The sequence below is a fragment of the Melanaphis sacchari genome, unplaced genomic scaffold (assembly GCF_002803265.2).
Source record: "Melanaphis sacchari strain LSU unplaced genomic scaffold, SCAv2.0 Contig45_pilon_pilon, whole genome shotgun sequence".
NCBI lineage: Eukaryota > Metazoa > Arthropoda > Insecta > Hemiptera > Aphididae > Melanaphis > Melanaphis sacchari.
In genome coordinates this window covers 1,284,760-1,300,990 of record NW_020271303.1, presented here as the reverse complement: position 1 = coordinate 1,300,990, position 16,231 = coordinate 1,284,760, and the positions used below count along the sequence as shown (strand labels likewise).

At 31.5% G+C, this 16,231-nt stretch overlaps 1 protein-coding gene across 2 annotated transcripts in view; it reads right to left on the bottom strand.

Moving 5' to 3' along the window:
* Positions 1 to 408: 408 nt before the first annotated feature.
* LOC112598172 (muscarinic acetylcholine receptor M2) overlaps positions 409 to 16,231 on the bottom strand; it is an 81,422-nt gene continuing 65,599 nt past the window's right edge. For both annotated transcript variants that reach the window (XM_025344553.1, XM_025344554.1), the window contains 4 exons: positions 10,781 to 10,920; positions 9,172 to 9,365; positions 7,387 to 7,700; positions 409 to 2,911 (listed from right to left, as the gene is read on the bottom strand). In XM_025344553.1, the coding sequence (XP_025200338.1) occupies positions 870 to 2,911; positions 7,387 to 7,693 (2,349 nt within the window). In that variant the 5' untranslated portion in view covers positions 7,694 to 7,700; positions 9,172 to 9,365; positions 10,781 to 10,920 and the 3' untranslated portion in view covers positions 409 to 869. The remainder of the gene's footprint in view (positions 2,912 to 7,386; positions 7,701 to 9,171; positions 9,366 to 10,780; positions 10,921 to 16,231) is intronic.

Genomic DNA, 16,231 nt, shown 5'->3' with positions numbered 1-16,231 from the left:
TTGTCGCAATGATTCTAATAATTATAAATATCACATTGTTTTATTATACCTTATATGTCTTATGCGTATGTCATAACTTAAAATATATACAAAACAATAGATTTAAGAATAATTAAACATTTTAAAGTACAGTTTTGATGTTACCCTGTTCAAAAATACATAATATTGTAATTAATAATATTTATTTACACGGATAAATCTTCAAGTCGTTAATAAAAAGGTCTATAAAAATCTAAACTAAACTGAATGTGTACTACACATATTTTTAGTTATTTATCGATTAACGTATAGTAAGCCAATTGTGGTGGTTTTTTTTTTAATTTAATTTTTTTTGTTTTTTATTAAGATAGATTATTACGAGTATATTTACAACATTTCTATAATCATGTATATAATATGTATATACATACACACACACACACATATATATATATATATTACAGAATTAATAAATAAAGTTATGATTATTGTAAGAATATATGCCGTACCTAAATGCTCCCACGAGGTTTATAGGGGTTCCCGAATTTTGAGGATACGTCTATTGACTGACGAAAGTACCCGAAATAAAATCATAATAATTATTATTGTGCACAAAAAGTGTTCAGGCCAAAGCGGTTAAAGTTTAGAACGTTTCGATCGCCGCTTTGCAATGACGTCGTTCTGGCGATCTCGCGCACATACGTATAGGAACAACGTTACACGTGGGTAATATCGGCGTGGAGGGGTGCGACGACAGTGACGGAGCCGCGCGAAACGGAAAACCGAACGGCGTTTACGCCGGTCCGGAAACGATCGTTTTCAGGAACACGCGCGCACGGGTGCTGCGTGCTTGGCGGACGTCGCGGCCAATGATATATGGAAGTCGCGGCCTATGATATATGGAAGTCGCCCTTCATCAGCCTGGTGAGTGTCTTCTTGAACTGGTGGTTGGCCAGCGCGTAACAGAACGGGTTTATCGGGCTGTTGGCGTAGCACAGGAAGTACGAGAACAGGAACAGCCGCTCGTTGGTGCACGGCGGGTTGGAGCAGAAGCCCTCGATGAGCGCCAGTATGTGGTACGGTGTCCAGCAGGCCACGAACGCGCCCAGTATGAACGATATGGTGCGGAACGCCTTTCGGGCCCTGTTCTCGGACTTGGACTTTTGGCGGCCGGCCACCTTGGGCCGTTTCACCTTCAGACGCTTGCCGATGGTCCGGACGAAGTCGCCGCGGGAACTGCCCTCGCGCTTGTCGCCGCCGCTACTCCCTCCACCGCCGCCCCCGTTGCCGCTACCTCCGCCGCCGCCGCCGCTCTTGGTCGTCTCGGACGAGGACTTTTCGCCGGTACCGGTGGCGGCTGCGTCGCCGTCGTCACCGTAATCGTCGCCGTAGTCGTCGTCGTCGTCGTTACCCGCTGCACCGCGGCCGTCGCGCCCGGCCACCACCACGGTCGTGGTACACGTGGAACCGCGATGGCAGCCGTCCACGACGACGGCCGTGTTGACCTTGGGGACGGCGGCGGCGGTGGTGCCGCACGACTGGCTCATCTGCTGGGCCGCGGCCGCCCGGATGAGCGCGGCCTGCAGCAGCGACGACGAGGCCGCGGCGCCGTGCGCCGGAGAACATTGGGCCGAAGACATGGTTTCGTTCATCGAACTAGTGCTGTTCGTGGGACTCTCGAACGTCGGCGACCCGATGACGATCGAACTGTCGTCCATGAAGTGCAGCTCACTCGTGTCCATGCCGACGAGCGCGTCCACCCGGCTGTCGGGCGGCGAGGGCGTGTCGGGCGGCGTCGTTCGGGAGGGTTGCGCCGCCGCCCCTGTCGGCGCCCCGTAGTTGAAGACGGCCGTGTTGGAAAACGACCGGACGATCGGACTACCGTGGTTGTTGTTGTTGTTGTTACCGGACGTACCGGACGTACCGGAGTACGGTATGAGATTATCTGACGGCGATAGGTGTATGCCGCTGTTGGACCGCTGGACGAGTGCCGACTGGACGATCAGCTCGGCCACCGATTTCTTGCGCGGCCAGTTGATCTGCTGCTGCTGTTTCTCGCCCGTCGTGCTCTCCTCGTCCGACTCGAACGCTGGGCTGCTCGACCGCTCCTTGTCCACCACCACCACGGCCGCGGAGTTGTGGTCGTCCGGGCCCGAGTTCCTGCAAGCCGCCGCCGCGTTCTCGTCGAAACCATCACCGGTCGCCGATCTGTTACTGCCCCCGGCCGCCCGCTGTCGTTGCTGTTGCTGCTGCTGCTGCTGCTGCTGTTGGTTTTGATGGTGTTGCTGTTGTTGCTGCAGTTGTTGGTGTTGCTGCAGTTGTTGCTGTTGCTGCAGTTGCTGCTGCTGCTGCTGCTGCTGCGGTTTGTCTTGCACGAGCAGAGTGCTTTGAGTCTTGGACATTCCTATGCCGGCCGCGTGACCGGCCATGCCGGACACGGTGCCCGCGCTCAGTGCCACCATCGACTGCATCTTGCGCTGTTTCGCTTCGCTCTTCTTTTGCATCTCGTACGCCACCTTGTAGATCCCGCCGTACAGTACGAACAGCACGATGAGCGTGGTCCAGAAGTAGCCTATGATCAGCGCCGTGTTGAACACGGGATCCTTGAGGAACTGTACGGCGCACTGGCCCGGCAACAGGTCCCGGTAGCCGACAAAGTGTTCCCAGCCGAATATGCTGGTGAAGAACAACAGCGCCGGGATGATCCACGTGAGCACCACCATCCACATGACCTTGTCCTTGGTCCGCCAGCCCCGGTACCGGGCGGCGATCTTCACGGAACAGAACCGGTCGACCGTGATCAGCAGCACCGTGTACTGCGACACCAAGCACACGGTGTAGTCGACGGACAGCCACAGATCGCACAGCAACGGTCCCAGGTCCCAGTAGCCCTGCAGTATGTACACGCAGTAAAACGGCATCGACACTGTACCTGTTGGTGGCAAACAGACGAAACATCGATTCAGTCACGGTTGGATTATAATTTAATATTATTTATACAGATTTAGCCGTTTAGGCGGCGTACTGTTGTTCGCCCGACGTAAAATGGGTGCGTGTTTCGTTTCATATTTTTTTTTTTTTTATTCGTTATCAGAGACCTTAATTAGACCCTTTTATACCGACACGTCGTTTTGGGATCACCTGTTTAGGCGATGTTTTTGTTTTTCGTGGTAAGCATTACGACACTTATTATTGCCTATTTTGGTTAGATATTGGTTATTGTTTTGTGTGGTATTTAAAAAATAACGATTCTAAACAAAATCTTAACCGATTATTCGATATGTAACCAGCTATATCAACAGCTCTTATACGTAATTCAATAATCAATTTTTTTCATTTTTCAGTTTATTTGGTTATCTGTTAGTTTTTTTTTTTTTCATTATTTTCTAACAGAGATGGCATTTAATTTACTCTGCCTAACTGGTGGTAAATAAAATCAATTATTAAGTCATTATTGTATTGTGTTTACCAGCGAACAAGAGCGTATCTAGAATTACGTCAATTGTTAATTGGAAATTCACAGCAAAATTATTTTACGGTATAGTTTATTATATTATTTTTCCGAAGAAAAAAGACGTAACTCGAATTACGTTAAAACTTTCAACCTCTCTTCTGAAAAATGATAAAAATCGAATTACGTTATTCTTCGTAGGAAGCGTTGAGTTGTTGATTTTTTTTTTTAAAGAATTAATAAATATTATCGTGTTGTTTAATAAGTAATAAAATATTATAATAGTTTATGTTAATCGTTTTTGAAAGCGAGTGTTGTATGGCGCATTGTTTAAGATAAAATAATATAGGTATATTAGTATGTCGGATAAAAGGTATTTTAAAATTGGCAATCTTAGCATTTTGTTTTTGTTTTTGTTTTTTTTTTTATCTTTTTAACGAGTTTAATTTCTATATTTTTGTTTGGAATCAAATAAACTATCGCGTTTAAAAATATTATGACTTTAAACAAAAGAACAAGTGGTTTCGAATTTGTCAGGTCATTCGATGGGCTTACGGGAAAGTATGATCTCGATAAATCCTCTGCGAATTATGCTGGATGATGTATTGCTTTTTCTGTTTTAATTTTTTTATAACAATATTATAATTTAAATTTATTGTACCATACGTTTACATTATATTTTGTACATAATTTCTTTAATAATATTATGTCTTACTCATGGTTCATAATAATTTGTCAATTGTAGATGCCAGAGCATCTGAGTGTAAATAAAGTATATGATATCCCTTAATAATTTTTCGGGTAATAAAACACGAAATTGTAGGTACTTAATCATTAAGTATAGCCGTTTTATTTATAAAACACATTTTCGAAGTGTGTATAATCTATTTAAATATTAACCTAAATAATATTGCTGTTGAAAAATTATAACAATAACTCTGGATTGGAATTAAATATTTATCACTCCGATTTTTAATTCAATTATTAAATTTGTTAAAATAAAGTTAACAAAATATTGATGGAGTGGGTGTGAAACAAAATAAAAAAGCGATGTTAACGTTTTGCTTAATAAAATAAAATATAAAGGATCAATGAAATCATTGTGGTAGTGTAATTATAGAAAGTTTACGTTCGACTGTTCTCAGCTTTATAAACTATTCAATTCTATACCTTACTTACTCCACAGTCCATTCACTGTTGTGAAAATACGAAAATTCCTTAACTTTTCGCAAGGTTTCAAATTATTAATTGCTAGATTTCATGATAATGTATTGACATTTGTATTAAAGAATTTCTATTGTTACTAATTATTTAATACTTGTCAGGAAAAAATTGTTTTTTCAACCTTGAGTTAAAAAAAAATATATTTATAATATTTTAAACATTTTGATACAATTATTCATGAAAAAAATTGTTTTTATTTTGTGCGAGCCACGTCAATTTATTGTCATTATACTATAGTTATTTTTACGTTAGCGCGTGGAAAAAGGTTAATTATTATTGTAAATAATTTCGTATTTTTGCATGTGGTTTTTTCAACTCGTTTTATCAATATTTTCTGATCTGAGTTTCTTAAATAATTATAAAAGAAACTATATTATTATTTATTACACATAATACGCGGAACGGAGTACTTATTGATTATATTATTAACGAATAAAAAACGAATTTAAATTAAAGTGAAACAGTAGTATATTAAAAGTCTGTCTGACAAAAATCGTATGAAACTTATTTATATTATAGGTATAATAATTTAATAGTCCAATTATTTATTTTGCTAAAATATTGAATATGTACTTTTTTGATAATAAAGTTTATATTAATTGGCAATAATTTATGTAGGTAGGTACATATACTAGTATTATTATAATTCTAAGAATAATCCAAGTTAATTATGATTGATTAGTAGGTACAAAAAATTAATAATACCTACAGCATTTTAACCATTTCTCTGCACCGAATTTATTTTTTAACGATTACGAATAAAAATAGAATTTAATAATGTTTTTTTTGTTATTATAATTTCAACTAGATCCTTATATTTTTTTTTTTTTTATATTCCTTTTTTTTTTCATGAACAATAATAAACTTCACCAAGGTTGTCCAAAATGTATCACATTTACATTTTAGTGCATGTGATAACACTGATAACAATCATATTTTATGCAAGTGATAAAATATCATAGTATATATTTTGAACGCAGGTCAAGGTGAACAAAAGTCAAAATAAAAAGAAAAGATAATGGTATTTATTTCAAAGGTCCCAATAGAAAAAAAACTATTGGGATTACGTATAATAAATATTTTATATAATCTAGTGTTCCGATTCCATAATACTTTGACACATGTCATTTGGAATTGTATCCGAGCCCCCGATGAGTATAAATGATTTGGATATATAGGATGTATAGCAATATGTGTGTCTATTGAAAGATTTTAAACAATATTTTGACACGCAATCAATAGTAATGAAAGTAATTTCAAATAACAATTGATCGCAACTTAAAACGCGAAGTCGGATGCAATTAGTGAATCTTCGGTGTAGGGCTTTGGTAAATGACATTTATTTTCTTTGTTTCCAAATACAAGAGTTTTACTGTTTACATTAAGTATCTACGGTTAAAATTAAAATGTATATTATGGGTCAGATATCGTATTACGTGTTGTTCTTTAATGGGTGTTGAACAAAATAATGTGAGATTAGATCAAGTAAAAATAAGCGCTGTACTTATGAATAATATTTATTTTTTTTCATGAAAATTAATTCACTCCAATTAAAAAATGTTATCACATCACTTTTTTCTTCAAATGTTAACTAATAAAAATGAATTATTTTAATGTTTATTTATCTTTTTAAACATGAATGGTCACGAATCACAAATTTTGGTTCTTAATAAGTTAATAACTTATCACAAATGTTAAAGATTCAGTAAATTAATTAATGATTTTAACTAAAATAACCAAAATAATATAATTTACAATTGTTAAATATTTTCAATTTTTTCTGGAGTATTTAAGTCGATTTTCGATATCAGTTATAAAACATAATAAAAGTTTATGAAATTGTGTATACCAACCACCACACATTTGTACATCTGTAATATATATTTATTTCAATTATTTTATATGAAATTAATAAACAGTTTAACGGCCTTAAAATCAAAATCTCATACTATTCTACCATTTAAGAAAATGACACGAAAAGAGGGTCAGTTGAAAACAAATAAATGTGTGTTTTATTTTATTTTATATCGTTTATTACGCTGAACGGTTTTCGCTAATTGCTAATAGAACAAATAAATGACCAGAGATGAGTTCTATTTCAAATACAATCTGAAAATAGAAAATCGTATAATACTTGTACTATTTTTTTTAAATAGGTATTATGTATGTATACATCCACAAACATCTCACTCAATAAAGTTGAACGATTTTCCGATTGAAACGTGTTTAAAAGGAAGGAAAAAAATCGTCATGCGTATTCATCACTGCAGCTTTATATATATGCTTACTTACAAATGTTTTTGCGACGTGATAGTATAAGTTTACTCTCTCCAAATGTAATGTAAACCGCTATATAAAATCATCACTTCCCGATTGACACGGTATATTGGCGGGCATATGACAATCGTACCCTCAGATATTTGCGCCCCCTGTATCATGAAGTAAAATTTTCACAGTTCGTACTAGCATTCTTGGGACGAGATTTCGGAGCTATCGTTTTCGTAGAATATTGTAGATTCGTTGCTATACGGTGGAGTTTATGTAGGTTTGGTATAGTTTAAACAGTCACCAAGAACTTATATCGTATAGATTCTTGATGACTGTATTGTCTTTATTTTACTTCGTAACCGAGGCTGGCGAGAAGTGTTAGTAGGGTGGGGATGGGGGAAGGGAGATGCTCATATAATTTGTCGACGCGTTTTTGGATTTTTCAGGTTTCATGCTTGCCATACCGATTAACATGTCCGTGGCGGCCAGCGATGCAATGAAGTAGTTGCTTGGCTGACGGATGGTCCGATCCACGATAAACGATACTAGCACCAGTATGTTGCCGGTGATGGTGAGGACCATGCATACGCCGATAACCATCACAATGAGGACTTTTTGCCAGGACTCGAACGGTGAAAGTACCGGCGTTAGGTCCGCATGCGCTACCACTGCTGTGGTCCAGTTGGTGCCAGACACCGATCCAGGATCGCCGCCGGCAGTGCCGTTGCCGACTGCCACCGCGACCGAACCGTTGACAACAGTTTGATCCATCTGCGAACTTACGTATCGCATAAATATCATCATTATTAATGGAGTATAAGTAGTATAATTTATTTATATATGTGTATATATACATTCTAGATCTGAAAATTATGTTATTCAATCATGACATATACCATGACAAACCCAACCTAACTTAACCTCGTGCTTAAATGTGCTTAAATTTTTATTTCATATAAAATAGTATCCAAGTTTTAAAAATATCAATTGTCATATTATTGACTAACTTTGTGTAAAGTATAGAATTGTATCTGAATTCCATAATTTAAAAATAATAATAACAGAAATGTATGTAAAAGTGAAAATGATTGAAATACATTTTTTTTTATAAAATAATCAAATAAAAATTGAGTTAATTTATCTATTTAGTTTGGTTATAAAAGCAAAATATAACAATAGGAAAATTTACGGGATCTGTGATCATCCAATTATGAAACGACAATGATATGAATTTTATGTCAAAAGGTAGCTCAGTCCTATATAGAACTTTAGGTATAAAGTAGAATCGTAATATTTTCTTAATTATTTAGTTATTAAATCAACTTGGATATTTTTGAAAACACCGACAACGTTATTGAAGTATTTTGTTTTAAGTTTACTTAAATTGGAAATAATAAAATACTGTTTTTATTTTATTATTCCTGTAACTTAAAAATTCAGGCTAATTTATGTAAATATTTTAATGATTGAATTATTAATTTAGGTACATTATGTATTCAAATGGTTTTAAAGTTTTATCGTATAGGTAGCATTTATACATAGTAAGCGGGATGACAAACACGGTGAGACAGACATACTGTATAATTATTAATTGTATATATAAGTTGGGTTCTGGATTGTGAGTTTAACGAAAGAGTTTTCTAAATTAAACTAAAATGCGTATTTTATTATTATTAGATGATATTGTTCCGAGCGTCCATGACGAGAAACTTTTTAGCAATACCGCCGCACGAATAGTCGTGTTTTGTTTACCAAGACCACCCCTTAAAGTTTTCTGTAGTTTTCATTATATTTTATGAATAATAATAATAATAATAATAATAATAATAATTACTATAAATATATACGTTAAAAGAATAATTAATTACTATTATATTCATCAAAATTTACAATTTATGTAAAAAAGTGGTCTAAAGTATTAGTATCTATATAGAAACCTAAGTAACAGCAGCAGCGAACGCGACAGATTTCTTTTCAAAAGCCCACCTGATGTTTTGTGTTATTTTGATCATTATTTTTCTTCGGTGACGCAAATAATATAATTGTAATTATATTGATTACTAATTATAAATACCTATTTCAAAACTAATACATAATATATATTGTATTATCACGCATAGTTATTGTTAAATAACGAGCGTCTATTTGGATATCCTCCTTTTATCGTGTAAAATAATGTCAAATGAATAATACTAATAAATAAATTATTATTATACATAAGTATAAAATATTTAAAATATTATCCTTACCTAAAATCGTATTCAATCGCATTCAGCTTTAGTATTACATTAAAATTATGGGTATTACATAATAATTTCACTGTTCCTTGTATGTTCTTATTTTATTCTTCTACTGCACTTGACCATATCACAATTCACATTTAAAAGAGTGAAAATTGTTGATGCTTGAATTTCACATCCTTAACGGCTACATGTAAGATATCCTGTAAGCCGAAATAAACATCTATATATAATATTTGAATATGAAGGAAAGTCCTTTTAATGAATGATTTTGAAACAAAAGCCCGTACAACTGAAATTATGGGCACACTATGATATCATAACGGCCGCGATGAAATAAGCAAAACGTGGATATTGTAAATTGGCCGAGTATTTAAATACAGGTTTTTACGTTTTAAAAATCATATTATATATGAATAAAACCGATAAAATGGATAATTAATTAATTGAATAGTACTGACAAAAAAAAATTTTGTTATAGATACATTTTATTTTTACTTCAAACTTTAAAGTGGATTCACAATATTATTTTTATGGCAATAAAAACATGTATGAATTGTTATTGATTTTGTGGCTACATAGAATTCATTTAATCATATATCTATATATATTCTATAAGCTTCGGGGACACGTCGGAACTAAATTATTCCAGTTGCCGACCTGTCATAGCCAATAAAATATAAATGGTTTCTGTTATTTGCAACGGCCGCCGCAAACAGATGGATACATGTTTACTGGTCATTAAAAAAAAAGTACATGTGTTTTTCTACCTATGCACTATGTCATCAGACTCAATATAGAGTTTTCAATTATATATACATACAATACAACAATCATCATGTGTTACATATTATTATTATTATAGTGTGGTATGCGCGTGTGCTCGTGGAATTGTATTATATTATTTATTTGACTGTGATACTAGAATTTTAATATGATGTAAAATAAAAATTAATCCCAAATGCGTGAACAGCGAATATGAAAACGATATTTTTGATCAGTGCTCAAAAAAAGTAAACATTTGATGTAAAATGGTCCAAATTTTTTTTCCATTTCTCGAAGGCCACTCACTATTTGTGGTAGAAAGCAGCCGTGTCTGTCGTCTATCATGGCCTTAAATATTTTATTCTTTGAACAGTCCAATTTCAGGGAGCTTCAGTTACAGCTAAATAAAAAGGTCAGCGCACGTCAAACTGTTGGCATAACAATGAAAAAGCGACTACCCTGGTGCCACAGACATATATACATACACACATATACACATAAAATGGTAAATCATTAGGGGGGGGGGGGGAGATAGGCATAAAGAATCGAACCTCGACGATCTTTATGAATTTTGTATTTGGCCCGATCGTAATAAAAATTTCGTGGTCGTAATATTTTATATAGAAGTATTGAGATTTTCATTCAAACATTAGCCTGATATGCTTAATATAATATAATATCCGGTCGAAAATCTTGGCGACCCGGGAGGGGGGGAGAACTACTCTCTGTAAATCGACAGCGATAACAACCCACGTTGAATAATAATATAGCGATGACAACAGTAATAAATCATATATTATAGTATTCTAGTTCCCGACGGTTTGTTGCCGTCCGGATATTATAATGTTCATACTTATTAGATTCGGTTTTCCACGATGGACACGATTCAGGCCTGGTCAGGTTGTGTAGTAGCAGTGTTGTCCGCAGCATTTTTCCAAAAACGAATGTCCTCGGTTTTCTTACCACTGTTCCTTATCGGTTTGATCTGGTACCCTGTGTATGGAAATAAGACGCTTTAATATTTGCACCAGTATAAATTGTTGTTTTGTATGGTGGTGGGGGTAAAATTTCGCAGATTCTTTTAAAGTCAATTATAGCTTGGTCGACGGCCGCGGTGCAAGCTGGTTCAAAATGAAATGCAAGCGGTTGAAACATCATTTTTTGAAAAAAAATTAGTATATTATATTACGTCAGTAACTTCCTAGGTATACATTATTCTGCATGACTGATTGTGAGTCATTGAATCCTTAAACGAAACCTAACTCAATTTTCGCTCAAAATGGCATTTGATATTCAGTAAAACGGTTATTGCGATGTATAATCATAAAAGTATATAATATTCATGGTTTAATGGTTTAATATTCGTATATAATATTAACGCAGTAGTACTGTTTGAAGTTTCTTGTTGATATTTATTATTGAGTTTAGTGTAGGTTAATATGCTGTTAATACGATAGGTAGATTATATGATACAAATATTGACAAGTAAGAACAAATATTAAAAGTTTTTGATATTTTTAAATTCATTTTATAATATTTGTTAACATTTTGTTTCATTATGTTTTTGATATATTATAATTTTATTGTATGATGAAATCATTTATTGTTGTTTTTGTTGGTTTGTTTAGTTTTTAATATTTATTTGTAAATTCGGGGTTTTTTTTTTTTGGTTTGATTTAGTTTCTAGAATTTATTTATGCAAACTGCTATAAAATCATTTATATTATAATGTATTTTTTAGAGTTTCCAATTTGAGACAGTTAGAACTATAATGATTTTTTTTTTAAATTTATTATGATACTGTTATAAAAAATAAATATTAATTATATTATACTATAATAAATAACTAATGAATAATGATATTTCATTAATTAATATATTGTTAACATTTGAGTGTAAAGTTTTCAATTATACATTGTACTATGCAATATTAACACACTAGTATCTATAGATAATATACTAATTTTAACTTTAACTTTTTATAAAAAATTACATTATTATGTAATTTATAAGATTTTTTTTCAAATTATATTTAAATTTATTTATACTTTAATAAAAAAATTGATATTATTGAAACAAATTAACTAGGTTTAGTTCAAAGTAACGTAGCTAATGTTTTTGTTGTAAGTGTAAAAGGAAAAAGTTATAATACGAGTAGTATTATATGAATTTTATAAGTTTTCAGTACAATGCTTTTTAAAGTGATTGATCCGTGCAATTGGTGGCCCATGAAAAAATTAATACGTTTTTTAAATTGATGCTAAAATTAAAATATCAAATCTTATTATACAACATTAAGTATATTTTTATGCATTATGCATAACTTTTGTTGATACTGATTTAATACTATATATAAAGTAGGTGTCAACTTTATTATGATGCCAATAAATCTGGATTGAAAACTCCAATAGTTGCCATCTTGACTTATTGAGTTTATGAATTGTATTCATGTCTGTGTTGTTTAATTAAATTTTAAGGTTATGTTCTAGTTACTATTATACAATGAGGATCTATGCATATGTCTTTTTTATTGATTATGCTATGGAATTAAAAAATAATTAAAACACTCTAATGTAAATTATTTTGTTTTAAAATATTACAATATTGGGTATATTTTTAATTATTAAGTGATACAAAATAATTTTTTAGTCACAGTTTATTCTTATATATAAAACGTTACATTAATTATTTGTAATATTCTTCAAAAATATTTACCAGAATTCATATATTTGAAAAAAAAAAAACCATATCATAGTAATTTAAATTAAATTTTTGTCTAATCTTTGAGATTTTTTAGTTTGATTGGAAAATTGCTTCGTGAATATAGGTCATATTCTATAATTAAACAACTTTTAATTTATTATGTTCTTAAAACGTATATGTACGAAAAAATAATTTAATTTTTATCTTTATTATTTATTAAATTTAAATATTGAGTTATTTACATTATTGTATTTTAATTTATATTAATCTCTCATAGTAATGCTTTGTAGACATATTATTTCTATTTTATTTTTATCATTATTTTTTGCCTCAATATTTATAATAAATACTTAACCATTATTTTCTTTATTCATAAAATAATAAATGTTCAGTAGTATTTTTAATAACACTCAAACTTAAGTAAACATTTAATAGTCAGTTAATCGTGTTTAGCTGTATTTTACTATTTGTATTGTGTATTTCATGATACTGTATAGTCTTATTATTCCATATCTTTACATTTTACATATAAAGATAATTCTTAGAGCTATAAAATATCATATTTGGGAATATATGAGCTATTATATACGAGTAATTTTCATTATAAAATTTTAAATTATATTTTTATGCTCGATAATTTTTTTTTTTATTACAAAGTCAGAGAAAATAATTTGTGTGAAAGTTACGTGGCTTTGTTATCATAATAGATTTATATTATAGTTTTCAATGGTTATTGCATTTAATATATTGTACCCTATTCATAGCAAGGAATTCAGTACATAAGATAAATATGAATATTGTAATTGCCATTTGGGTAACATTGGTATCAAAATTGTTAAACCATACGATAAACGTGACTGTTGCTTTAGAATATGTTATTTAAAAGTTTAAAATGAATTTATAAATATAGGTTTATACATTTTTTTTTCTTTAGTTTCGTTTTAATTGTTTAGGTTAATGGCGTGTCACTTAATATTTATTTACGTTTAATATTCTTTTTGTATAAGTACCTATGTATACCGTATATTAATAATGTATACGAGGATGTTTAGTGGTATGTCATCTACAGCGTGACCTATACATAATGGTTCTCTCTTCTCCTATTATTTTCAATGTGGATGCATCTACTAACCTAACTTACCTACGGGGTTTTCAGTTGAGTCGATGGTGTCAATAAAGATAATAAATTCCTAACAGTTTAGAGTATGGGGTTAGAGAGGGGAAAAAACGGAAAATTGAGTCTTGAATTAAATATAAATCCCTCTCTGAGTGTTTGTTTGTCGGGCATTGATGTTTAATAGCTTTTCGTTTTGTTTGTACACAGACGTGTCTATATGTGCATAGTAGGTAGGCACTAGGCAGTGTTGGTAAGGTATACTAAAAGATAATAATAATAACTAATTACTTATTCATAGTGCTTTAAAACCATGTATTCAGATTTCTTTGATTTAAAACCAACACTTTTCTGTTTGTTTATAAATATTATATGCATTTTTATTGGGTAAATGACAAGACGTAATAGAACTGGTAAAAATGCGTTGAGTTTGTTAAACGATGTACTTATTTGTCTTTAATATATTTTTTGTATTCGTGTTTTGATATTTACAGGCCAGTGATTTTTACACATTTTAAAAAGATTTAATAATTTAGGCTTGTACATATGCATTTATTTGGTTTTCACATATTAAATAAACTGATCTACATACTTAAAATACAATTGTCGATGAGGTTTTTGATTAAAAACAACAAAATTGCATTTCATATTTATGTATAGACGATAGTGCGCGTGAGATTATATTTTTATTTTTACACAAAAAACTTAAATACATCATTAGATAGTTATTGTAAGATATTTTTTTACCTAATCAACTATATTAAAAGGTGTTTAATCTCAAAAATAGTAATTCAGTAGTGAAAATAATTTAATTTTTTTTTTTTTTTTTACTATGGTTTCTTATTTAATTTAAGTTGCATGCTTTAATACTAAACAATAAAATAACGTAAAGTAAATATTAAAAAGTATAATATTAATTACACATTATAAAATATTATGTTTTGTGAATTTTCTAAAAAAAAAATAAATTTTACAAGATTAGGTTTAGGTTAATTAATTTAGTATGTAATAAATTCATATAAAAAAATATAGGTTAAGTTTAAAATTTAGTGCATATTTTTATATTGAATATTTAAAATACATGTCAAAGTTCAATAAACAAATTTTAAAGTATAAATAAATAGTAAGAAATATATTGTGAAATGTAAGCAATTTGCATACATGAGTGTAATAACTAATAATTGACAGAAATATTAATAGAAAAAAAGATGTAATCTAACGATAAAATCTTACTCTATTAATTGAAATTATTAATTATTTAGGTTAAATTTTTGAGAGATCACAGCACACATGATCTTTTAACTTTCATACTAAGTTGTTTATGCCTAATATTATTGCTGAAATGTTATTTCAAATTAATGTGTTTTGGTGAGATTGTAATTTTCTATGAAAATGTATAAACATTGTATTTGTATTTTATGTTTGTTTTTTTTTGATCTTTATTGAGATCCAAAAATAGAGAATTTAAAACTTCGATAATCTACAAGTTGTTATTTATAATATAAAATACAAGATATAACATGGTAAATAATTATTATTTTTTTTTTTATAATAACAACAATTTTGACAAAATAAAATATTTTGATTCTATGGTGCTTATATTAGGAAAAAATTAATGGACTTAATTTGTTTCGATCAATGTATTAACAATTAGTTTATGTTATAAAAAAGCTTTTGTTTATAAGTAAATTAATTATTTTGGCAATGTTATGAGTATATTTTTTATCTAGGTAGTAGATTCAAAGTAGTGCGAACAAACATTTATTTTTTGATGACATAAGCACGTATCGGGGTTTTAATACAGGCGGAAGAAGAGGGAGAATACTGATAAAAATAATGAATACCACAAAAGAGACAAAGCTAGATGCATACTTGAAAATACATTTTTATGCGGTAGAAATGTTTTATGATTATGTTGTGGGGATAATACCACCATGCTTTAGTAATATGCTATCCATATTGTTCAGTCAATTCAATTAATAACTTTAATAATGCCCTTATACTGACATACAAATAAAATACAGGAAAACTAAATAACGAAATTATATGCTTAATTCAAAAAATGTGATCATCATTAGTTAAATATTTGACTTGAGATGTATTATATGTTATAAATTATTTGCTAGTAGATACAGATTTTATCCCTCATGTCGAACAATTGAACAATTTGAGAGCGTTAACCACCGTTGCTAATACGATAGCAATCAAAAATATTGTGTGTTGAGTATTATCCTCAATATCATAGATATAACTACCTATCTACTGTTATTAATTCACATTTGCCGCGTTTCGCAGATAAAAATAAATATATTAGAAATTCGTTTTCATTTTTTAAATTACCTACAGTCGATTCGCTTATAACGATCTTCAAGAGACCTAGAGAATTTAATCCTTAAACCAAACTTTGTTATATCAAAATTATAAAAAGTAATTTGATTTTTTGAAAAATTGATTTATTAAACACATTTTTTGATGTATTATTTTATT